Source organism: Mobula hypostoma, chromosome 4 (genome assembly GCF_963921235.1).
Source record: "Mobula hypostoma chromosome 4, sMobHyp1.1, whole genome shotgun sequence".
Lineage (NCBI taxonomy): Eukaryota > Metazoa > Chordata > Chondrichthyes > Myliobatiformes > Myliobatidae > Mobula > Mobula hypostoma.
In genome coordinates, this window is record NC_086100.1 from 35,636,636 (window position 1) to 35,662,859 (window position 26,224).

At 38.8% G+C, this 26,224-nt stretch overlaps 1 protein-coding gene across 1 annotated transcript in view; it reads right to left on the bottom strand.

Annotated features, from left to right (window-relative positions):
• Positions 1–797: 797 nt before the first annotated feature.
• LOC134345925 (mucin-2-like) overlaps positions 798–26,224 on the bottom strand; it is a 69,910-nt gene continuing 44,483 nt past the window's right edge. Inside the window, exons 4-11 of the mRNA XM_063047277.1 lie at positions 25,630–25,725; positions 23,676–23,771; positions 21,712–21,807; positions 15,353–15,430; positions 14,131–14,226; positions 10,308–10,403; positions 2,084–2,179; positions 798–958 (exon numbers count right to left, since the gene is read on the bottom strand). Coding sequence (XP_062903347.1) covers positions 798–958; positions 2,084–2,179; positions 10,308–10,403; positions 14,131–14,226; positions 15,353–15,430; positions 21,712–21,807; positions 23,676–23,771; positions 25,630–25,725 — 815 coding nt within the window. The remainder of the gene's footprint in view (positions 959–2,083; positions 2,180–10,307; positions 10,404–14,130; positions 14,227–15,352; positions 15,431–21,711; positions 21,808–23,675; positions 23,772–25,629; positions 25,726–26,224) is intronic.

Here is a 26,224-nt window from a genome sequence, read left to right on the forward strand (position 1 = left end):
GAAAACAAGACATTTATTTGTTTGAAAGGCAATAACAGGTTCTGCATCTTTCAATTGTCTCTTTTGAAACAGGCTGCACGGAAAATGCTGGAGAAATGGATAATATGAAGAGAATTAAAACTGACCAAAACTGAATCTATGATTTGGAGATAGCATTGTATTTCTGATATACTTTTTATCAATAAACTTTACATAAAACTGTGACATTGAAAATCTTTCTCCACTCTACACCCTCAAAATTGAACATGTATTCAAGACTATAGAAGAGCGAAAGTCCATTCGTTGTGAAAATATATTTCAATCCATTTGGGCAATTCCTTTTCAATCCCTATGCGCACAAGATTTCTGACATGAATATCTAAGCACCCACATAAAGATATCTTTCATTTTTAATATTAATTTTCGCACTGTTTGACATGCTTTGATATTTAAAATGTGTTAGAATTCTCTTCACTCAATATATTGATAACTGCTGTTAATCTAATTTATGAAATATCACGTCCTCAGAAGCCTGACATTATAAATCTACTTCACACCTTTCAACAAAACAATTGTTAGCATCATGCCTTTTTATAATAATGTCATCAAGGTACACTGTTAACTTCCCTGATATATGACAGATGGTCACATGCTATTTAATGAACGTTGCAGCTTGAATGCTGGACTCTCAGATAATATATGAAAAAAGGACATCTACTTGTTTGAAAGGCAATAAGAGATTCTGCATCTTTCAATGGTAAACACCGAAGGAAATCTGTTTGAATTGTCATTTGTTTTGATATCAGCTGTTTGAATTATCATTTGTTTTGATAGCAGGAGATATTCCTAGCCACTTTTGGGGAATATTTGAAAATGATGATACCTGCTACGGCTGATGTATACCGAGATGGAGATGGGCTGAACATTGTACTTTCCTCTGTCGATATACTTTGCTCTGTGGTTTCAAAAGTGGTTGAATCTAGGAAAGTGTGAAATATATTAGTTAAGCAAATAACAGTGTGCAAATGACAGACCTAATCTAATTTATGAAATATCATGTGCTCAGAAGCCTGACATTATAAATATCCCTCATATCTTTCAAGAAAACTATTGTTACCATCAGGTCTGTTCATAATAATGTCATCAAGGTACTACTCTTTCCCAGTTATCTACATGCCTTGATATAGAAATTCTCAACACAATGGACAGAGTTCAATAATCACATGGAACCTGGGGAAAATATTACTGATTTCTTTAAGGATCCGTCAGTTGCGCTGGATGGTTTTAAAAGGTATATTTGAGTACTGATAGTACTCAATTGCAAATTGAATTTGCCTTATGCTCTGTTGAAGACATAGAACAAGCAAAATGGTCATACACCCTTTCCTTTGTGTCTTGTCTCTAGAAATCATAAGAATATTTCAGATTCAAATATTGCGACTCCGTTATCTTCCCTGATATATGACAGATGGCAACATGCTATCTAATGAACGTTGCAGCTTGAATGCTGGACTCTCAGATCATAACTGTAAACAAGACACTTGTGTGTTTGAAAGGCAATAAGAGATTCTGCATCTTTCAATTGTCTCTTTTGAAACAGGCTGCACGGAAACTGCTGGAGAAATGGAAAATATCAAGAGAACAAAAACTAACCAAATCATAAAATATGATTTAGAGATATTATAGTATTTCTGATAGATTGATTAACAATAAATATGACATAAAACTGTGGCATTGAAAATCTTTCTCCACCCTAGACCCTCAAAATTGATCACGTATTCAAGTCTATAGAAGAGGTAAAGTCCATTAGTTGTGAAATTATATTTCAATCCATTCGGGCAATTCCTTTTCAATCCTTGTGCGCACAGCATTTCTGACATGAACATCTAAGCACCAGCATAAAAATGTCTTAGCATTTTTTATATTGATTTTCGCACTGTTTAACATCCTTTAATATTTAAAAAGTGGTAGAATTTTCTTCACTGAATATTTTGATAACCACTGTGTTGCTAAACACTGAAGGAAAGCTGTTTGAATTGTCAATTGTTTTGATATTAGGAGATATTCCTTGTCAATTTTGGGGACTATTTGAAAATGATGATACCTGCTATGGTTGATGTAAACTCAGATGGATATGGGCTGAATGTTGTACTTTCCTCTGTGGATATGCTTTGCTCTATGGTTTCAAAAGTGGTTGAATCTAGGAAAGTGAGAAATATATTACTTAAGCAAACGACAGTGTGCAAAAGACAGACCTAACCTAATTTATGAAATATCATGTCCTCAGAAGCCTGACATTATAAATATTCTTCATATCTTTCAACAAAACTATTGTTACCATCAGACCTATTTATAATGATGTCATCAAGGTACTACTCTTTCCCAGTTACCTACATGCATTGATATAAAAATGATCAACACAATGGACAGACTTCAATAATTACATGGAATCTGGCAAAAATATTATTGTTTTCTTTAAAGATCCGTCAGTTGTGCAGGATGATTTTAAAAGGTTTATTTGATTATTGATGGTACCCAATTGCAAATTGAATTTGCCTTATGCTCTGTTGGAGATATGGAGCAAGCAAAATGGTTAAACATCTTTTCCTATTTGTCTTGTCACTAGAAATCATAAGAATATCTCAGATTGATATATTACTACTGTGTTATCTTCCCTGATATATGACAGATGGCAACAGGCTATTTATTGAAATTTGCAGCACGAATGCTGGACTCTCAGATCATATATGAAAACAAGACATTTATTTGTTTAAAAGGCAATAAGAGATTCTGCATCTTTCAATTGTCTCTTTTGAAACAAGCTGCACGGAAAGTGCTGGAGAAATGGATAATATCAAGAGAATTAAAACTGACCAATACTTAAACTATGATTTGGAGATAGCATTGTATTTCTGATATACTTTTTATCAATAAACTTTACATAAAACTGTGACATTGAAAATCTTTCTTCTCTCTACACCCTCAAAATTGACCATGTATTCAAGACTGTAGAAGAGCGAAAGTCCATTCGTTGTGAAAATATATTTCAATCCATTTGGGCAATTCCTTTTCAATCCCTATGCACACAAGATTTCTGACATGAATATCTAAGCACCCGCATAAAATTGTCTTAGCATTTTTAATATTAATTTTCGCACTGTTTGACATCCTTTGATATTTAAAATGTGGTAGAATTTTCTTCACTCAATATATTGATAACTGCTGTTAATCTAATTTATGAAATATCATGTCCTCAGAAGTCTGACATTATAAATATACTTCATATCTTTGAACAAAACAATTGTTACCATCGGGCCTGTTTATAATGATGTCATCAAGGTACTCTGTTACCTTCCCAGTTTTGTATTCTGCCTTGGCCCGGCCTTGATGTAATAATGATCAATACAATGGACAGACTTCAATAACTGCATAGATTCTTGGAAGAATATTATTGATTTCTTTAAAGATCTGTCAGTTACGCAGGAAGAGTTTCAAAGGAATATTTGATTATTGCTGGTGTTCAATTGCAATTTGGATTTGCCTTATTCTCTGTTCAAGATATAGAACAAGCAAAATGGTCATACATCCTTTCCTTTGTGTCTTGTCTCTCGATTTCACAAGAATATCTCATAACCATATATTACTACTGCGTATTCTTCTCTGATATACGATAGACGGCAACATGCTATTGAAAGAACATTGCAGCTTGAACGCTGAACTCTCATATAATAAATGAAAGCAAGACCTCGAAGTGTTTGAAAGGCTATAACAGGTTTGCATCTTTTAATTGTCTCTTTTGAAACAGGAAGCAAGAAAACTGCTGGAGAATGGACAATATGAAGTAAAATACAACTAACCTAAAGTTAATATATGATTTGGATGGCATTTCATTTCTAATATAATTGTCAACAATAAACTTTACGAAAAAATGAGGCATTGAAAATCTTTGCAACACACATCAAAGTTGCTGGTGAACGCAGCAGGCCAGTCAGCATCTCTAGGAAGAGGTACATTCGACGTTTCAGGCCGAGACTCTTCGTCAGGACTAACTGAAGGAAGAGTTAGTAAGAGATTTGAAAGTGGGAGGGGGAGGGGGAGATCCAAAATGATACGAGAAGACAGGAGGGGGAGGGATGGAGCCAAAGGCTGGACAGGTGATTGGCAAAAGGGATATGAGAGGATCATGGGACAGGAGGTCCGGGGATAAAGACAAGTGGGGGGGTGGGAGCCAGAGGATGGGCAAGGGGTATAGTCAGAGGGACAGAGGGAGTAAAAGGAGAGTGAGAGAAAGAAGAGGATGAGGCTTTTCATTCCAGGACGAGGGAGATGTCCTCCTTTTTTAAAGAAAGGGGTTTCCCTTCCTCCACTATCAACTCTGCTGTCAAACGCATCTCCCCCACTTCACGCACATCTGCTCTCACTCCATCCTACCACCACCCCACTAGGAATAGGGTTCTCCTAGTCCTCACCTACCACCCCACCAGCCTCCGGGTCCAACATATTATTCTCTGCCACCTCCAACGGAATCCCACAACTAAGCACATCTTCCCCTCCCCCCCCACCCCGCTTTCCGCAGGGATCGCTCCCTGCGTGACTCCCTTGTCCATTCGTCCCCCCCCATCCCTCCCCACTGATCTCCCTCCTGGCACTTATCCTTGTAAGCGGAACAAGTGCTACATATGCCCTTACACTTCCTCCCTTACCACCATTCAGGGCCCCAGACAGTCCCTCCAGGTGAGGCGACACTTCACGTCTGAGTCGGCTGGGGTGATATACTGCGTCCAGTGATCCTGATGTGGCCTTCTATATATTGGTGAGACCCGACGCAGACCGGGAGACCGCTTTGCTGAACACCTACGCTCTGTCCGCCAGAGAAAGCAGGATCTCCCAGTGGCCACACATTTTAATTCCACATCCCATTCCCATTCTGACATGTCTATCCACGGCCTCCTCTACTGTAAAGATGAAGCCACACTCAGGTTGGAGGAACAACACCTTATATTCCATCTGGGTAGCCTCCAAGCTGTTGGCATAAACATCGACTTCTCTAACTTCCGCTAATGCCCCACCTCCCCCTCGTACCCCATCCGTTATTTATTTTTATACACACATTCTTTCTCTCTCTCTTTTTCTCCCTCTGTCCCTCTGACTATACCCCTTGCCCATCCGCTGGTTCCCCCCCACCCCCCTTGTCTTTCTCCCTGGACCTCCTGTCCCATGATCCTCTCATATCCCTTTTGCCAATCAACTGTCCAGCTCTTGGCTCCATCCCTCCCCCTCGTGTCTTCTCCTATCATTTTGGATCTCCCCCTCCCCCTTCCACTTTCAAATCTCTTACTAACTCTTCCTTCAGTTCGTCCTGACGAAGGGTCTCAGCCTGAAACGTCGACTGTACCTCTTCGTAGAGATGCTGCCCGGCCTGCTGCGTTCACCAGCAACTTTGATGCTTTGTTGCTTGAATTTCCAGCATCTGCAGAATTCCTGTTGTTTGCATTGAAAAATTTTCTCCACTCTAGCCCCTCAAAATTGACCATGTATTCAAGACTGTAGAAGAGAGAAAGCCATCAATTGTTTTGAAATTCTGAACGTATATTTTAGTGCATTTGGGCAAATCCTTTTCAATCTCCCTACGCATTCAATTTCTGACATGAATACCTAGCCCCAGCATAAAAATGTGTTTACATTTTTAAGATTTATTTTAGCGCTGTTTAACATTGTCATTTAAAATTTGGTTGGATTTTCATCACTCAATATTTTGATAACTGCTGTGTTGGTAAACAGTGAAGGAAAACTGTTTGAATTGTCATTTGTTTTTATATTAGCAGATATTCCTTGCCACTTTTGAGGACTTCTTGAAATGATTATACCTGCCACGGATGATGTAAACTCAGCTGGAGAGGGGCTGCAGGTTGTACTTTGCTCTGTGGATGTGCTTTACTCTGTGGTTCCAGAAGATGTGTAATCTGGGACAGTGATAAAAATATCTCTTCTGCAAATAACAGCACACACAGTTCTATTCTAATAAATTCAATAACATGGCCTCAGAAACCTCACACTGTGCTGAAGCGATTTGAAGAATGAATTCTGGAATGTCAGGTAAAAGATGAAAACATAACATCTACGTACATCAAAGGCAGGAACAAGTTCTGCATCTATTGATTGTTTCAACTGAAACAAGAAAACTGCATTTGAAATTATCAAAATGATAAGAAAAAATCTAACTAATAATTAAACAGTATCTTTTTGAGAAAGCATCGCAGTTCTGATATAACCATTTGCAATGCCCTTCAAGCATAATAGTGGTATTCAATATCTTTCTCTATTCATGCTCGCAAAAGAAATCATGTATTCTCGAGCAGGAAAGACTGGAATTCAACAATTTTTTTAGAAATTGTTAATATGTATTTTATGCTTATACTTTATTGTCACCAAACAATTGGTACTAGAACGTACAATCATCACAGCGATATTTGGTTCTGCTTCACACTCCCTGGATTACAAATATTAAAGATATTAAAAATAGTTAAAATTAGTAAATATTAAACATTCAAATTATAAATCATAAATGGAAAATAGAAAAATGGGAAGTAAGGTAGTGCAAAAAGAAAACGAGAGGCAGGTCCGGACATTTGGAGGGTACGGCCCAGATCCAGGTCAGGATCCATTCAGCAGTCTTATCACAGTTGTAAAGAAGCTGTTCCCAAATTTGGCCGTACGAGTCTTCAAACTCCTGAACCTTCTCCCGAAGGGAAGAGGGACGAAAAGTCTGTTGGCTGGGTGGGTCGCGTCCTTGATTATCCTGGCAGCACTGCTCCGACAGCGTGCAGTGTAAAGAGAGTCCACGGACTGAAGATTGGTTTGTGCGATATGCTGCACCGTGTTCATGATCTTCTGCAGCTTCTTTCGGTCTTGGACAGGACAACTTCCATACCATGTTGTGATGCACCCTAGAAGAATGCTATGGTGCATCTATAAAAATTAGTGAGGGTTTTAGGGGACAGGCCAAATTTCTTTAGCTTCCTCAGGAAGTAAAGGCGCTGGTGGGCCTTCTTGGCAGTGGACTCTGCTTGGTTGGACCAAGTCAGGTCATTTGTGATATTGACCCCGAGGAACTTAAAGCTTTTGACCTGTTCCACTTGTGCACCACCAATGTAAATTGGGTCGTGCGGTCCGCTACTCCTAATGAATTCAACAACCAATTCCTTCATCTTGCTGACATTGAGGGATAGGTTATTGTCTTCACACCATGCCACCAGGTTCTTAATTTCCTCTCTGTACTCAAACTCATCATTACCTGAGATATGGCCTACAATTGTTGTGTCATCAGCAAACTTATATATTGAGTTTGATGGAAACTTGGCTACACAATCATGGGTGTACAGTGAGTACAGGAGGGGGCTCAGTACATAGCCTTGTGGGGCACTGGTGCTCAGAGTGATTGTAGAGAAGAGCTTGTCCCCTATTTTTACAGCCTGGGTCCTGTCTGTGAGGAAGTTGAAGATCCAGCTGCAGATCTGATTGCTAATGCCCAGGTTCCGGAGCTTAGGAATCAGTTTATTTGGAACGATGGCATTAAAGGCAGAGCTGTAGTCAATGAAAAGGAGCCTTAAGTATGCGTCTTTATTCTCCAGGTGTTCTAAGGAGGAATGTAGGGCCAGAGAGATGGCATCTGCTGTTGACCTGTTGCTCCGGTAGGTAAATTGCAAAGCGTCGAGGTTGACCGGTAGGCTGTGGTTGATGTGTGCCAAAACCAATCTCTCGAAGCACTTCATAGCAATTGATGTCAGAGCCGCAGGTCGATAGTCATTCAGGCACGCCACCTTGCTCTTCTTCAGCACCGGGATTTTTTTGCCTTCTTAAAACACGAGGGGATCTTAGACTGAAGCAAGGAGCAGTTGAAGATGTCAGTAAACACTCCAGCTAGCTTGCTTGCACAGGCCCGGAGAACCCATCCCGGGACACCATCTGGGCCCGTCGCCTTCCTTGGATTTATCTTCAGGAAGGCCCTTCTAACATCCTCCTCGGTGACGATGAATCTCGATGCCACCAGATCCGGTTCATCCGGAGGGAGCGGGACGCTCCCCTTCTGTTTGCATCTTGCGTAGAATATGTTAAGTTCATCAGGAAGATAAGCGCCACAGTTATTGATATTTCCAGCCTTTTCTTTGCGCCCAGTGATCTCATTTAGACCCTGCCATAGTCTACTGGCATCCCTTTGGTTAGCCTGGGCTTCCAACTTGGCTCGATATCGCCTCTTGGCGCTCCTAATTCCTTTCCGGACCTCACACCTGGATTCTGTGTAGCGACTGGTATCCCCGGACCTAAAAGCCGCAGCTCTAGCCTTTAAAAGGGACTTGACCTCATAATTCATCCAAGGTTTCCAGTTAGAGAATACCCGGATCGTCTTGCGAGACAAACAGTCCTCCGTGCATTTCCAAATAAACTCCATGACAGCTGAGGCATACTCATCGAGGTCAGCTGCCGAGTCCTTGAATACTAACCAGTCCACCGATTCAAAGCAGTCACGGAGGACCTCATCCGTTTCCTCCGTCCAACGCGACACTACTTTTGACACCATGACCTCCCGCTTCAGTTTCTGTTTGTAAGCCGGGAGAAGAAGTACGGCCTGATGGTCTGATTTTCCGAAGTGAGGTCATGGGATGGAACGGTAGGCATCCTTGACTGCTGTGTAGCAGTGGTCAAGTATATTCGGGCCTCTAATAGGGCAGGAGACATGTTGGTATAACTTTGGCAGCACCTTTCTGAGGTTGGCCTGGTTAAAGTCCCCAGCTGTAATGAGCAAAGCCTCTGGATACCTGGTCTCAAGTTCACTGATGTTGGCATACAGTATGTTCAGAGCACACTCCACGTCCGCCTAGGGACGAATGTAGACTGCTGTCAGTATGACCAAGGTGAATTCCCGTGGTAGATAGTAGGGACGACACTTCACCGACAGGTGTTCCAGGTTCGGGCTGCAGGAGCTTGTCAGTGCCACTGTGTCCGAGCACCACCCAGTGTTGATCAGTAGGCAGACATCACCTCCCCTCGTCTTGCCCGAAGACGCCATGCGGTCCATCCGATGGATCGAAAATCCCTCCGGTCGGATGGCACAGTCGGGGGTGGCAGGGGAGAGGCAGGTCTCAGTGAAACAGAATACACAGCAGTTCTGCATCTCCCTGCAGTAGGTGAGTCTCCCTTTAAGATCATCCACCTTGTTCTCTATTGCTTGCACATTAGCTAGTAGGATGGTGGGCATAGGGACCCTGAAGCCCCTCAGCTTCAACCTGACCAGCAGCCCAGCTCTTTCCCCACCCTTCCTCGGTAAATAGTGCATCTTTCCAGGTTTCCATCGATGCAGTGTTTAGTTGTCAGCTCTTTGATGTTGGTGGAAGCATCCCGCGGGAATCAATCGGTGGGTCGCGTCTTCTTGCGCTCCGGGTCGGGACGAGTTAACGGGGGAGGCTCCGCTGCCACTTCCAGCTGCCGGGGGCCAGGGCTGTCGATTGAGTCGGGCCCTGAAGCCGGTACTTAATCCCGGATGGCAGGGATCCTTGCTAAAACAAGTCCATAAACCGAGTCACGGTTGCGGAGGCCTCCGCTCCAGCCGAGCCTCGGGCTCGATTTCCGAGGTTGGCGGCGGAGGCCTCACTTCCGGCAGCTGTGGATGGCTACCAACGGGGCTTTACGGTGGTCGCTCCGGGGAAGCGTCTGGGGCACCTTGAGGCCTCCGCCGTCACTTCTGTGTGGTCGTCTGCTCCGGAGAGGTGCTGGTCGGAATGGGCCGCGTCTCCAAGCGCACCGACACGGTGGCAGACCGCGGGTCTCCGGGAATGTGGTGCGCCTCGTTGGTCGGGTCCAGGTGCGGTCCGGGGTTTAAGAAGCAGTTCTGGCGCGGTGGTCTCCAGCTGGGTCAGTAGCTTCGCCAGGGTGTTGCTGATCTTTATCTTGCTAAATTGGAGGTTTAGAAGGGTTTCTCGGGTATAGGATAGTGGAGAGGGCAGTTTCCTCGGGAGAGCACGCGCAAAGTCGCCCGTTACCGGCGCCATCTTGAAAGTCACTCATATTTCTATCCATATTGGCAATCTGTGCTGAATCTCTGTTTGCATTAGATTTCTGGCATAACTAGCTATTTCCTGACATTCAATACCATTCAATAGCATGGCTAAATAACATTTAACATTAAAACTTTGCCTGGAATTTCATTTGTTAATATTTTGATGGCTGCTGTGTTCGGTTAAAACTAAAGGAAGACAATTAACATGTTAATTGTTTTTATATCAGAAGATATTTCTTGCCACTTTGGAAGGACTTGTTGCAGTGGATGATACCTGGCACAGTTGAAGTCAACTCAGATGTAGAAGGGCTTAAGGTTGTACTTTGCTCTATGGACGTGCTTTCTAATGTGGTTTCAAAAGTGGTTGAATCTAGGAAAGGGAGAAAAATATTAGTTATTAGTTATACAAATGGCAGCGTGTTGAGACCTAATCTAATTAATTAAATATCATGTCCTCAGAAGCTTGACATTATTAGTTTCCTTCATATCCTTCAACAAACCTATTGTTACATTGACCCCTGTTTATAATGATGCCATCAAGGTGATCCTCTTTCCCGGTTATCTATTCAGCCTTGGTATACAAAGTGATCAACACAATAGACAGACTTCAATAAATACACAGATTCTGGGGATAATATTATTGATTGCTTTAAAGATCCCTCAAGTGCTCAGGAGGAGTTTCAAAGGAATATTTGATTACTGATGGTGTTCAACTGCAAATTGAATTTGCCTTGTGCTCTGGGGGAGATATTGAGCAGGCAAAATGATCATACATCGTTTCCTTTGTGTGTCCTCTCTGGATATCATAAAACCATCTCAGGATCGTATATTGCTACTGTGTTATTTTCTCTGATGTAGGACAAATGGCAACACGCTATTTAAGAAATTTGCAGCTTGAATGCTGGAATCTCAGATAATAGATGAAAACAAGAACTTTATGTGTTTGAAAGGCAAGAAAAGATTCTGCATCTTTTCATTGTCTCTATTGAAACAGGAAGCATCTAAACTGCTGGAGAAATGGCCAAACAGCTTTGTACAGCAAAGGCAGGAATAAGTTCTGCAACCATTGATTGATTCGACTGAAACACAAAAACTGATTTTGAAATGATCAAAATGATGAGAAATAAATGTAACAAAAAATTAAACAATATGCTTTTGAGAGAGTATTGCAGTTCTGATATAACCATTTGCAATGCACTTCAGGCATAATTTCTATTCACGCCCTCAAGTAGGAAAGACTGAACTTCAACAAATTTTTAGAAATTGTGGTGCGCGGCCACTCCGGTGATGATGTTTGTCAAGTAGGGTACCGTGCACAATTCTGATTTGATGGAGACAGATGTGAAAGTACGGAGGAACATCTGGAGAAACTTCTGAAATGCCCGCTTCGCTGCCACTGCTACTGTGTGGTCCAGAATCTCCGGAGGAGAAGGCCCCGAATCCTCGGCTTTGCTTGTTTCGGCGGCTGGGGCGAGGTCGAAGGTGCTCGGCAGAGGATGGCGCTCGGGAGGCTGTATTGCAGGGGCTGGTTGGAGGCTCGAAGTTTTCGGATGGACGGACTCAGGCTTCGTCCACACTACGCTGGATAATTTTGAAAACGAAGCTTTTTCTCTTCGTTTTGACCTTCCATCCACACTGCAACGGCGTTTTCATCCTCTGAAAACAGAGATATTCGAAAACACTCTCTAGGGTGTGTAAATTTGAAAACGATTGTTTCGCGTTGTAGCGTAGACGGGGTAAACAGAGAGATTTAAAAACATTGTCATGACAACAACACCACAACAACAATGCTTTTTCTGCTTCTGCTTGGTACTGTGCAAGCACTGCTGTTCTTGGTTCTTGATCCTCCAAAATATTCCACATGGAATTTAAACTCGAGGTGGCGGAGGGTGGACTTAAGAAGGAGAATTTTGAAGAAGAAAAGCTGCCTTAAATTTAATTGGGTTTGGTTGTGTAACTGTGTTAGGATTAAGATTTTTCCATGCTCTAATCGTGCGGGGGGGAAATGAATTGCTGTACACATCTGACTTGTTAGTTAGTATTTCAAATTGAGTTGAGTGCCCTCTTCTGCTCCTAATAGGTTTGGGTTTGATGTGGGATTGGTAGTCTATGTCGAGTTGACCACTTAACATTTTGTAGTTGTTGATCCTGTTGATCTTGGGCAGAGGACGGCTTCATGCGTGTGTTGTTTACTTTATTGTCTATGTTAATAGCTTGTTTGGAATTAAACATCTCCACTGCTTTGCTGACTTTGTAGTCGTTTGTAACTCGCAGAAACAGCTCGACTTCATTGTCTGTCTAAACGAAGAAGTCCGGTCTGATTTTTCCCAGTTTTCTTTGTATTCCTCGAAGACAACGTTGAAAACTTTCTTTCGCTGTTGTTGTAGGTACTCTAGTTTTTGACCAATGGAAATAGCACAACGCCGCCGCGGAAACGTAAATATTATACCGTTTTCTCTTCTCTTATTTTCTGTAGATGTGTCTGCGCATGCACAGTAGGAGTAGATTCGCCCAAATATCTGTTTTCGTGTGGACTGAGATATTTTGAAAAACGCCTAGTGTGGATGCCTGTCGTTTTTACTAGAAACCGGCATTTTCAAAATTATCCGGTCTAGTGTGAATGTAGCCTCAGTGTTGGCTGTGATCAGGTGCTTCCAATGCATCGGCAGTTGTCGGTGCCTGGAAGTTTATGGCAGGGAGTTTCTCCCTTCTGCCGCCTGTTATCGGGGACTCGGGAGTCGATTGGGACTTTGAGACTTTTTTTTTACCGTGCCCATGGTCTGTTCTTTATCAAATTATGGTATTGCTTTGTACTGCTGTAACTATATGTTATAATTATGTGGTTCTGTTAGTGTTAGTCTTTGATTTGTCCTGTTTTTCTGTGATATCACTCTGGAGGAACATTGTATCATTTCTTAATGCATGTATGCATTTCTAAATGACAATAAAAGAGGACTGAGTGTTCTCATAATCTAAAAAAAGCAATTAAGCAAACGGTAGAATGCTGTGTTCAAATCTAATTAATTCAATATCATGCTGTCAGAATCCAGACTTTATTAATCTCCTTCATATCCTTCAACAAAACTGTTGTTAACATCAGGCTTGGTGACAATTATATTGTGAAGGTAGACTCCTAAATGAATATTAGATCATTGATGGTGTTCAACTGCAATTTGAATTTTCCTTGAGCTCTTTTGGAGAGTTTAAATGGGCAAAATGATCAGACATTGTCTTTTTCTTGTCTCTTCACTTCATATATCATTGGAAAGTCTCAGAATATGGCCCTTGTGGCTAAAGGGATCAGGGGGTATGGAGGGAAGGCTGGTACAGGGTTCTGAGTTGGATGATCAGCCATGATCATACTGAATTGCGGTGCGGGCTCGAAGGGCTGAATGGCCTACTCCTGCACCTATTTTTTATGTTTCTATGTTTCTAATTGGGTAGTGGTGCTGTGTTACCTTCCCAAAAATAGGACAGATGGCAGCACAATGTTTGAATGATATTTGCAACTTGGATGCTGGAATCTCAGATAAAAGATGAAATATAACATCAATGGTCATATATGAAATGTAAATTCTGGTTCTGCATCTACTGATTGTCTATATTGAAACAGGAAGCAAGAAACTTGCTTTAGAAATGGTCAATACGATGAGAAATAAAACTAAACAATAGTTAAAAAATACAATTTGGAGAATGCATTGCAATTCTGATATGATTGTTTGCAATGAACTCCAGTCATTATTGTGGTATTCAAAATCTTTCTCTACTCTCGCCCTGAAAAGTGCCCATGTCTTCCCGAGTAGAAAAGACTGGACTTCAACAAACATGTTAGAAATTGTGATTATGTGTTTCAATCCACATTGGTAATCTGTGCTGGATCTCTATATGCATTAAATTTCTGACATAACTAGCTATTTCCCAGCATTCAATAGAGTTTAATTTCTTGAGAGTTCATTTCGCACTGTTAAATATCCTTTGACAATAAGAATTTGGCTGGGTTTTTATCACTGAGTATTTTGATAGCTGCCATGTTAATTGATTTCATATTGGCAGATATCCTTGCCACTTTTGGAAGAACTTGTTGCAGTGGACGATACCTGCCACAGTTGAAGTCAACTCAGTTGTAGCAGGGCTCAAGGTTGTACTTTGCTGTATGGATGTGCTTTCTAATGTGGTTTCAAAAGTGGTTGAATCTAGGAAAGGGAGAAAAATATTAGTTATTTGTTATACAAATGGCAGCATGCTGAGACCTAATGTAATTAATTAAATATCATGTCCTCAGAAGCCTGACATTATTAATTTCCTTCGTATCCTTCAACGAGACTATTGCTATCATCAGGCCTGTTTATAATGATGCCATCAAGGACTGCTCTTTCCCATTTATCTATTCAGCCTTGATATAGAAAGTGATCAACACAATGGGCAGGCTTCAATAATTACACAGATTCTGGGGAGAATATTATTGATTTCTTTAAAGATCCCTCAGGTGCTAAGGAAGAGTTCCAAAGGAATATTTGATTACTGATGGTTTTCAACTGCAAATTGAATTTACCTTGTGCTCTGTTGGAGATATTGAGCAGGCAAAATGATCAAATATCGTTTCCTTTGTGTTTCCTCTCTAGACATCATAAGAATATCTCAGAATTATATATTGCTACTGTGTTATCTTTTCTGATATAGGACAGATGGCAACACTCTATTGAAAGAAATTTTCAGTTTGAATGCTGGAGTCTCAGATAAAAGGTGAAACCAAGATCCATGCATGTGGTAGCCAAAAATAGGTTCTACGTATATTGATTGTTTGTATTGAAACAGGAAACAGGGAAACTGCTTTAGAAATGGTCAAAAGGAACAGAAATAAAACAACCAAATGTTTAAAAGTAGGCTTTGAGAGAACATTCACAGGTATAATAGTTTGCAATGAACATCAGGCCAATTTGTGTTATTCAAAATCTTGTTTTACACTAGTCCTCAAAAATGACCATGTACTCTAAAGTAGAAAAGAGTGAACTTCAAATAACTTTTAAGAAATTGTGAAAATGAATTTCTATCTTTCTTGGCAATCTGAGATTAATTACTGCATGCATTAGATTTTTGACAAAACAGGCAATTTCCGTACATTCAGCAGCATTGAATTTTCTTTTCCATTTGTTTTTAACATTGTTAAGTATTCTTTCTTTGGCTAGGTTTTCATTACCGACCATTTTGATAGCCGCTGTGTTGGTCAAAATTAAACGTAGATAATTTGACATGTCAATTGTCTTTAAATTAGGAGATACTTCTTGCCAATTTGGGATCACTTGTTGCAATTCGTTATACCTGCCACAGTTGAGGTCAACTCAGTTGTACTTGGCTCTGTGGATGTGCTTTTTATTGCCGTTTCAGAAGCAGCCGAAGCTAGGAAAATGATACAAATATCAGCAAAGCAAATGGCAGAACGCTGTGTTCAAATCTAATGATCTCTATACATTTGCTCAGAAGTCTGACATTATTAATTTCCTTCATATCCTTCAACGAAAATATTGTAACCATCAGGCCTGTTTATAATGATGCCAGCTATTGATTCTGCCATGATACACAACGTGATCAAGTCTATGGATAAACTTTCAAAATATCACAGATTCCAGTAAGAATGTTATCGTTTTCTTTAAGGATCCATCTTATGCTCTGTTATAGTCCTAATGGAATATTTATTCATTGATAGTGTACAACTGCAAATCAGATTTGCCTTGGGGGTCTGTTAGAGAAATTGAGCAGGCAAAGTGATCAGACATCATATACTTCTTGTCTCTTCTCTTCATTTATCATGGGAAGGTCTCAGAATCAGATATTGCTGCTGTGTTATCTTCCCAGTAGTAGAATAGATGGCAGCACAATGTTAAAAAGAAATTTGCAGCTTTAATATTGGAATCTTGGATAAAATATGAAAACATAACATCAATGTATTTGAATGGCAAGAACAGGTTCTGCAACTTTTTGTTGCCTCTATTGAAACAGGAGCATGAAAACTGCTGGAGAAATGGCCCCAATATGAAGAGAAATAAAACTAACCAAAAGTTAAAATATGATGCGGAGTGTTAACAATTAACTTTATGTAAAATTGTGGCATTGAAAATCTTTCTCCTCTCTAGCCTTTCAAAAGTGACCATGTGCTCAAGACTATAAAAGAGAGAAAGTCCATTAATTGTTTTGAAATTGTGAACATATATTTCAATCAATTTGGGCAATTCCTTTTCAATCTCTGTACGCATTAGATTTCTGACGTGAATATCTATGCCCCAGCATAAAAATGTGTTTACAGTTTTATGATCTATTTTAGCACTGTTTAACATGCTTTGACATTTAAAATGTGGTTGGATTTTCATCACTCAATATTTTGATTACTGCAATGTTGGTAAAAATGAAAGGAAAACTGTTTGAATTGTCATTTGTTTTGATACTAGAAGATATTCCTTGCCACTTTTGAGGACCTATTGAAAATGACGATACCTGCCACGCATGATGTAAACTCATCTGGAGATGGACTAAAGGTTTTACCTTGCTCTGTGGATGTGCTTTCCTCTGTGGTTCCAGAAGATGTGTAATCTGGGACAGTGATAAAAATATCTCTTCTGCAAATAACAGCACACACAGTTCTATTCTAATAAATTCAATAACATGGCCTCAGAAACCTCACACTGTGCTGAAGCGATTTGCCTACTGAATTCTGGAATCTCAAATAAAAGATGAAAACATAACATCTATGTACGTCAAAGGCAGGAATAAGTTCTGCATCCATTGAAAACATAACTTTGATGTACATATATAAAAAGAAAGTAATGCTTCTACATCTATTGATTGTCTGTATTGAAACAGGAAGTAGGAAAACTGCTTTTGAAATAGTCAAAATGAAGAGAAATGTTTAACCAAAAATTAAACAAGATGTTTTCGCTAGAGTATTGCAGTTCTGATATATGCATTTACAATGAATTTCAGGCATAATTGTGGTTCTCAACAATACATGATCTATTCGAAAGAGATCATGTATTGTCAAGAAAAGGACTGGATTTCAACAAACTTTTAAGAAATTGAGAATATGTATTTCTATCCATATTGGCAATCTGTGCTGAATCTCTGTTTGCATTACATTTCTGGCATAACTAGCTATTTCCCAGCATTAAATAGCATTTAATTTCTTGAGATTTATTTTAGCACAGTTAAGTAAACTTTGTCATTAACAATATGCCTGGAAATTCTTTACTATGTATTTTGAGAGCTAATGGAGTCAAAACTAAAGGAAGACTCATTGACATGTTAATTGTTTTAATATTAGAAGGTATTTTTTTCCATTTTGGGAGGACTTGTTGCAATGGATGATATCTGCCAAAGTTGATGTCAACACAGTTGTAGAAGGCCTCAAGGTTGTACTTTGCTGTGTGGACGTGCTTTCTAATGTGGTTTCAGAAGCGGTCGAGCAAGGAAAGTGAGAAAAATAGCAGTTAGGCAAAAGACAGCATGGTGAGCCCTAATCTAATTAATTCAGTAACATGTCCTTAGAAGCCTGACATTATTAATTTCAAAGAAACTATTGTTACCATTCAGGCCTGTTTATAATGATGCCATCAAGGCACTGCTTTTTCCCAACAATCTATTCTGACTTGCAATAAAAATGCTCAACACAATGGACAGACATAAATAATTACATAGAATCTGGGCAGAATATTATTGTTTTCTTTAAAGAACCATCATGTGCTCTGGAATACTCCCAAAGGAATATTTGATCATTGATGGTGTTCAACTGGAAATTGAATTTGCCTTGAGCACTGTTGGAGTAATTGAGCAGGCAAAATTATCAAATATTGACTAATTCATGTCTCCTCTTTTAAGTTATCATAAGAATATCTCAGAGACGGATATTGGTGCTGTGTTATCTTCCCTGTAATCGGACATATGTCATTACATACTTTCAAAGATATACACAGCTTGAATGCTGGAATCTCATAAAATGTGAAAACATAACATCGATGTACATATATAAAAGGAAAGTACTGCTTCTACAGCTATTGATTGTCTCTATTGATACAGGAAGCAGTAAAATTGCTGTAGAAATGGTCAAAATGAAGAACAATAAAATTACCCAAAAGTTAAAAAATACCATTTGGTGAGAGCATTGCAGTTCTGATATAATTATTTGCAATGAAATTCAAGCTTAATTGCGGTATTCAAAATCTTTTCTCTACTCACACCCCCAAAAGAGATCAAAAGAAAAGAAGTTCAGTAGAAAAGACTGGACTTCAACAAACTTTAAAAGAATTGTGAATATATATTTCAATCCATATTGCAATCTGTTTTGAATCTCAGTATGCATTAGATTTCTGTCATATCTAGCTACTTCCCAGCATTCAATGATGTTTCATTTCCTGAGATTTATTTCAGAAGTGTTAAATATCCTATCAAGTGAAACATTTGGCTGGATTTTCATTACTAAATATTTTGATAGCTGCTGTGTTGGTCAAAAGTAAAGGAAGTTTGTTTGACATGTTATTTGTCTTTATATTCAGAGGTATTTCTTGCTATTTTGGGAAGACTTGATGCAATGGATGGTACCTGCCACAGGTGATGTCAACTCAGTTTTAGAAGGGCTCATCGTTGCACTTGACTCTGTGGACGTGCTTTCTAATGTGGTTATAGAAATGGTCGAAGCTTGGAAAGTTAGAAAAATAATAGTTAAGCTAAAGACAGCATGCTGAGTCCTGATCTAATTAATTCAAAAGCATGTCCTCAGAAGACTGAATTTATTAATTTCATTCCTATCCTTAAACAAAACTATTGTTACAATTAGGACTGTTTAAAATGATGCCATCAAGTACTGCTCTTTGCCCAACTATCAGTTTTGTCATGATACACAAGGTGATCAGGACTATGGATTTATTTTACTAAGATGAAAACATAACATCGATGTTCATATATGAAAGCAAGCACTAGTTCTACATCTTTTGATTGTCTCAATTCAAACAAGAAGCAAGGAAATTGTTGCATACACTGTCAAAATGAAGAGAAATAAAACTAAACAGATGTGACAAAATAGGATTTGGAAAGAGCATAGCAGATTTGATATAATTGTTTACAATGGACATCTGGAATTATTGTTGTATTGAAAATCTTTCCCTCTCTCCCCCTGAAAACTGACTATGTATTCTTGAGCAGAAAAGACTGGGCTTCAACCAAATTGTTAGAAATTGTGAATATGTATTTCAATCCACATTCACAATCTGTGTTGATTCTGTGTGTGTATTAGATTTCTGACATAACTAGCTATTTCCCAACATTAAATTGCGTTTAATTTCTTGAGCGGTATTTTATCACTGGTAATATTCTTTTGACAATTAAATTGTGGTTGCAGTTTCATCATTGAGAATGTTGATAGCTGCTGTGTTGGTCAAAACTATAGAAAGACCATATGGCATGTTAATTGCTTTGATGTTGGAAGATATTTCTTGTCACTTTGGGAGGACTTGTTGGAATGGATGGTACCAGCCACAGTTGATATCAGCTCATTTGTTGAAGGGCTCAAGGTTGTACTTTGTGCTGTGGGACATGCTTTTTAATGTGGTTTCAGTAGTAGTTGATGCTTGGAAAGTGGAAAAAATAATATTTAAGCAAATGACAGCATGCAAAGTCCTAAACTAATTAATTCATAATCAGGTCCTCAGAAGCCTGAGGTTATTTATAGCATTAATATCCTTCAACAAATTCTTTACTAACATCAGGCCTGTTTATAATGATGCCATCAAGCTAACAATCTTTGCCAACTATCGATTTCACATGTTACAGAAGGTGCTCAAAACTATGGATAAACTTGCATAATTGCATTGATTCTGGTGAGGTATTAACATTTGCCTTGACGATCGCTCATGTAATAGTCCCAATGGAATATTAATGCATTGATGGCATTGAACGGCAAATTGAAATGGTGTTGAATTCTGTTGGAGAAATTCAGCCCCCAAAACTATCAGACATTATCCATTCCTTGTCTCTTGTGATCCTTTATCATCGGAATGTCTATGAATTGGAGATTGCTGATCTGTTAGCTTCTTGGTATTAAGACATATGGCAGCACAATATTTGAAAGAAATTTCCCACTTCAATGCTGGAATATCAGTTAAAAGATGAAAACATAACACTGATGTTTGTATATAAAAGCAAGTACTGGTTCTACATCTATTGATTGCCTCCTTTGGAACAAAAAGCAGGACAATTGCTGCAGACAAGGTCAAAATGAAGAGAAATAAAACTAAATAGAAGTGAAAAAATACGACTGGAAGACAGCATTGCAGATTTGATACAATTGTTTGCGATGGAATTTAGGCATTATTGGTGTATTGAAAATCTTTTCCTCTCTTCCCCTGAAAATTGACTATGTATTCTTGAGCAGAAAACACTGTTCTTCAATGAAATTTTCAGACATGTGAATATTAATTTCTAACCACATTGGCATTCTGTGTTGAATCTCTATATGTATTTGATTTCTGATATAACTATTTCCTGGATGAAATAGTGTTTAACTTCTTGAGAGCTATTTTAGCACGGTAAATATCTCTTGAAAATAAAAATGTGGCTGGATTTTCATTATTGAGTATGTTGATAGCTGCTGTGTTGGTCAAAACTAACAGAAGACCATATGACATGTTAACTGATTTCATATTAGAAGATATTCTTGCCACTTTCGGAGGACTTGTTGCAATGGATGATACCTGCTACATTTGATGTCAGCTCAGTTGTCAAAGGGCTATAGTTTGTACTTTGCATTGTGGAAGAGCTTTCTAATGTGGTTACAGAAGTGGTTGATGCTTGGAAACTGAGAAAAAAAATTCATAAACCTAACGATAGCATGCCCAGTCTTAATCTAATTAATTCAAAAGCATGTCCTCAAAACTCTGAGGTTATTAATTTCATTCATATCCTTCAAAGAAACTATTACTAGCATTAGACCCGTCTATAATGATGCCATCAAGGTACTGCTCTTTCCCAACAATCTATTCTGCCTTGATATATAAAGTGATGAACACAACGGACAGACATTAATAATTACATAGATTCTTGGCAGAGTATTATTGTTTTGTTTAAAGATCCATCATGTGTTCTGGAATAGTCCCAAAGGAATATTTGATCATTGATTATCTTCAACTGCAAATTGAATTTGCCTTGAGCTCTATTGGAGTAATTGAGCAGGCAAAATTATCAAACACGTTTTGGAGAGGGCATTGGAGTTCTGATAGAAATACTTGCAATGAACTTCAAACATAATTGCAGTATTCAAAATGTTTCTTTGCTCACACCTACAAAAGAGATCAGGTATTCTCAAGAAGAAAAGACTGGACATCAACGATCTCCTAAAAAATTGTGAATATGTATTTCAAACCGCATTGGCAAACTGTTTAGAATCTGAGTATGCATTAGATTTCTGACATATCTAGCTACTTCCCAGCATTCAAAGGTGATTATTTTTCTCGAGATTTATTACAGCAGTGTTAAATATCCTTTCAAATGAAGAATTTAGCTGGATTTTCATCACTATGTTTTTTCTGATAGCTACTCAACTGGTAAAAAGGAAATGAAGACTGTGTGCTATGTTAATTTTTTTTCCCATTAGAAGCTATTCCTCGTTATGTTGTGAAGACTTGTTGCATGGATGGTACCTGCCACAGATGATGTCGACACAGTTGTAGAAGGGATTGTCATTGTACTTGGCTCTGTGGACATGCTTTCAGCTGTGGTTATGGAAGTGGTCCAATCTGGGAAATTTGAAAAAAAAATAGCACTTAAGCAAAAGACAGCATGCTCAGTCCTAATCTAATTAATTCAAAAGCATTTCCTCAGAAGTGCTTAGTCAATTCATTCATATCCTTCAGTGAAACTATTACTAGCATCAGGCCTGTGTGTAATGATGCCATCAAGGTCCTGATCTTTTCCAACAATCTATTCTGCCTTGATATGCAAAGTGATTAACACAATGGACAGCCATGAACAATTATATTGTTTCTGGGCAGAATATTATTGTTTTCATTAAAGATCTAGCATGTGCTCTGAAATACTCCCAAAGGAATATTTGATCATTCATGGTGTTCAATGGAAAATTGAATTTCCTTTGAGCTCTGTTGGAGAAATTGAGCAGGCAAAATTATCCAACATGTTCTATTTCGTGTCTCCTCCCTTCATTTATCATAGGACAATTGTAGGCCGTATCTCGGGTAATGATGCGTTTGAGTACAGAGGAAATTAAGAACCTGGTTAGCAACAAAGGAATTGGTTGTTGACTTCAGAAGGAGTAGCGGACTGCCAAGAAGGCCCACCAGCGCCTTTACTTCCTAAGATAACTAAAGAAATTTGGCCTGTCCCCTAAAACCCTCACTAATTTTTATAAATGCACCGTAGAAAGCATTCTTCTTGGGTGATCGCAACCTGGGATGGAAGTTGTCCTGTCCAAGACCGAAAGAAGCTGCAGTAGATTGTGAACACGGCGCAGCACATCACACAAACCAATCTTCTGTCCTTGGACTCACTTTACACCGCCAGCTGTCAGAGCAGTGCTACCAGGATAATCAAGGACACGACCCACCCAGCCAACACACTTTTCATCCCTCTTCCCTTGGAAAAAAGCTTAGGAGCTTGAAGACTCGTATGGCCAGGTTTGGGAACAGCTTCTTTCCAACTGTGATAAGACAGCTGAACGGACTCTGACCGGAATCTGGGCCGTACCCTCCAAATATCCGGACCTGCCTCTCAGTTTTTTTGCACTACCTTACTTTCCATTTTTCTGTTTTCTATTTATGATTTATAATTTAAATTTTTAATATTTACTATCGATTTGTAATCCAGGGAACAGGAAGCGCAGAATCAAATATCGCTGTGATGATGGTACGTTCTTGTATCAATTGTTTGGCGACAATGAAGTATAAAGTATAAGGAATATCTTAGAAATAGATTTTTGTGCTGTGTTATCTTCCCTATTATTGGACATATGTCATTACCCTCTTTCAAAGATATATGCAGCTTGAATGCTGGAAACTTAGATACAATGTGAAAACACAATATCGATGTAATATAAAAGGAAAGTACTGTTTCTACATCTATTCATTGTCTTTATTGAAACAGCAAGCAGGAAAATTGCTGTAGAAATGGACAAAATGAAGAAGAATAAAATTACCCCAAAAAATTTTTGGAGAAGGCATTGCAGTTCTCATAGAAATATTTGCAATGAACTTCAAGCTTAATTGTGCTGTTCAAAACCTTTCTTAATTCACAACCCCAAAAGAGATCAGTTAACCTCAAGTAGAGAAGATTGGACTTTAATAATCTTCTAAAAAATTCTGAATACTTATTTCAATCCACATTGGCAAACTGTTTTGAATCTCAGTATGCGTTATATTTCTGACATATCTAGCTACATCCCAGCATTCAAAGGTGATTAATTTTCTTGAGATTTTTTTCAGCAGTGTTAAATATCCTTTCAATTGAAAAATTCAGCTGGATTTTCATCACTGTATATTTTGATAGCTAGTCTAATGGTAAAAAGTAAAGGAAGACTGTTTGCCATGTTAATTTTATTTTGAAAAGAAGCTATTTCTTGCTATCTCGTGAAGACTTGTTGCATGGATGGTACCTGCCACAAGTGATGTTGACACAGTTGTAGAAGGGATTGTCATTGTACTTGGCTCTGTGGACATGCTTTCAGCTGTGGTTATGGAAGTGGTCCAATCTGGGAAATTTGAAAAAAAATAGCACTTAAGCAAAAGACAGCATGCTCAGTCCTAATCTAATTAATTCAAAAGCATTTCCTCAGAAGTGCTTAGTCAATTCATTCATATCCTTCAGTGAAACTATTACTAGCATCAGGCCTGTGTATAGTGATGCCATCAAGGTCCTGCTCTTTTCCAACAATCTATTCTGCCTTGATATGCAAAGTGATTAACACAACGGACAGCCATCAACAATTACATTGTTTCTGGGCAGAATATTATTGTTTTCATTAATGATCTAGCATGTGCTCTGAAATACTCCCAAAGGAATATTTGATCATTCATGGTGTTCAATGGAAAATTGAATTTCCCTTGAGCTCTATTGGAGAAATTGAGCGGGCAAAATTATCCAACATGTTCTATTTTGTGTCTCCTCCCTTCATTTATCATAGGACAATTGTAGGCCGTATCTCGGGTAATGATGAGTTTGAGTACAGAGGAAATTAAGAACCTGGTTAGCAACAAAGGAATTGGTTGTTGACTTCAGAAGGAGTAGCGGACTGCCAAGAAAGCCCACCAGCGCCTTTACTTCCTGAGAAAACTAAAGAAATTTGGCCTGTCCCCTAAAACCCTCTCTAATTTTTATAGATGCACCGTAGAAAGCATTCTTCTAGGGTGATCACAACCTGGGATGGAAGTTGTCCTGTCCAAGACCGAAAGAAGCTGCAGTAGATTGTGAACACGGCGCAGCACATCACACAAACCAATCTTCTGTCCTTGGACTCACTTTACACCGCACGCTGTCAGAGCAGTGCTACCAGGATAATCAAGGACACGACCCACCCAGCCAGCACACTTTTCATCCCTCTTCCCTTGGAAAAAGGCTTAGGAGCTTGAAGACTCGTATGGCCAGGTTTGGGAACAGCTTCTTTGCAACTGTGATAAGACTGCTGAACGGACTCTGACCGGAATCTGGGCCGTACCCTCCAAATATCTGGACCTGCCTCTCAGTTTTTTTGCACTACCTTACTTTCCAGTTTTCTATTTTCTATTTATGATTTATAATTTAAATTTTTAATATTTACTATCGATTTGTAATCCAGGGAACAGGAAGTGCAGAATTAAATATCGCTGTGATGATGGTATGTTCTTGTATCAATTGTTTGGCGACAATAAAGTATAAAGTATAAGGAATATTTAGAAATAGATTTTTGTGCTGTGTTATCTTCCCTATTATTGGACATATGTCATTACCCTCTTTCAAAGATATATGCAGCTTGAATGCTGGAAACTTAGATACAATGTGAAAACATAATATCGATGTACATATATAAAGGGAAGTACTGTTTGTACATCTATTCATTGTCTCTATTGAAACAACAAGCAGGAAAATTGCTGTAGAAATGGACAAAATGAAGAAGAAGAAAATTACCCCAAAAAATTTTTGGAGAAGGCATTGCAGTTCTCATAGAAATATTTGCAATGAACTTCAAGCTTAATTGTGCTGTTCAAAACCTTTCTCTACTCGCAACCCCAAAAGAGATCAGTTAACCTCAAGTAGAGAAGATAGGACTTTAATAATCGTCTAAAAAATTCTGAAAACTTATTTCAATCCACATTGGCAAACTGTTTTGAATCTCAGTATGCATTATATTTCTGACATATCTAGCTACATCCCAGCATTCAAAGGTGATTAATTTTCTTGAGATTTTTTTCAGCAGTGTTAAATATCCTTTCAATTGAAAAATTTAGCTGGATTTTCATCACTGTATATTTTGATAGCTAGTCTAATGGTAAAAAGTAAAGGAAGACTGTTTGCCATGTTAATTTTATTTTGAAAAGAAGCTATTTCTTGCTATCTTGTTGCATGGATGGTACCTGTCACAGGTGATGTCGACACAGTTGTAGAAGGGATTGTCATTGTACTTGGCTCTGTGGACATGCTTTCAGCTGTGGTTATGGAAGTGGTCCAATCTGGGAAATTTGAAAAAAAAAAATTAGCACTTAAGCAAAAGACAGCATGCTCAGTCCTAATCTAATTAATTCAAAAGCATTTTCTCAGAGGTCTGAGGTTATTCATTTCATTCATATCCTTCAATGAAACTATTACTTCCATCAGGCCTGTGTATAATGATGCCATCAAGCAACTGTTCTTTTCCAACCATCTGTTCTGCCTTGATATGGAAAGTGATCAACACAACAGACAGACAGGAATAATTACATATACCCTTGGCAGAATATTATTTTTTTTTAAAAGATCCATCATTTGCTCTGAAATACTCCAAAAGGAATATTTTATCATTCATGGTGTTCAACGGCAAATTGAATTTCCCTTGAGCTCTTTTGGAGAAATTGAGCAGGCAAAATTATCCAACATGGTCTATTTTTTGACTCCTCTCTGCAATTATTGTATCTCAAAAATGGACTTTTCTTGCTGTGTTATATTCCATGTTATCGGATATATGTCATTATG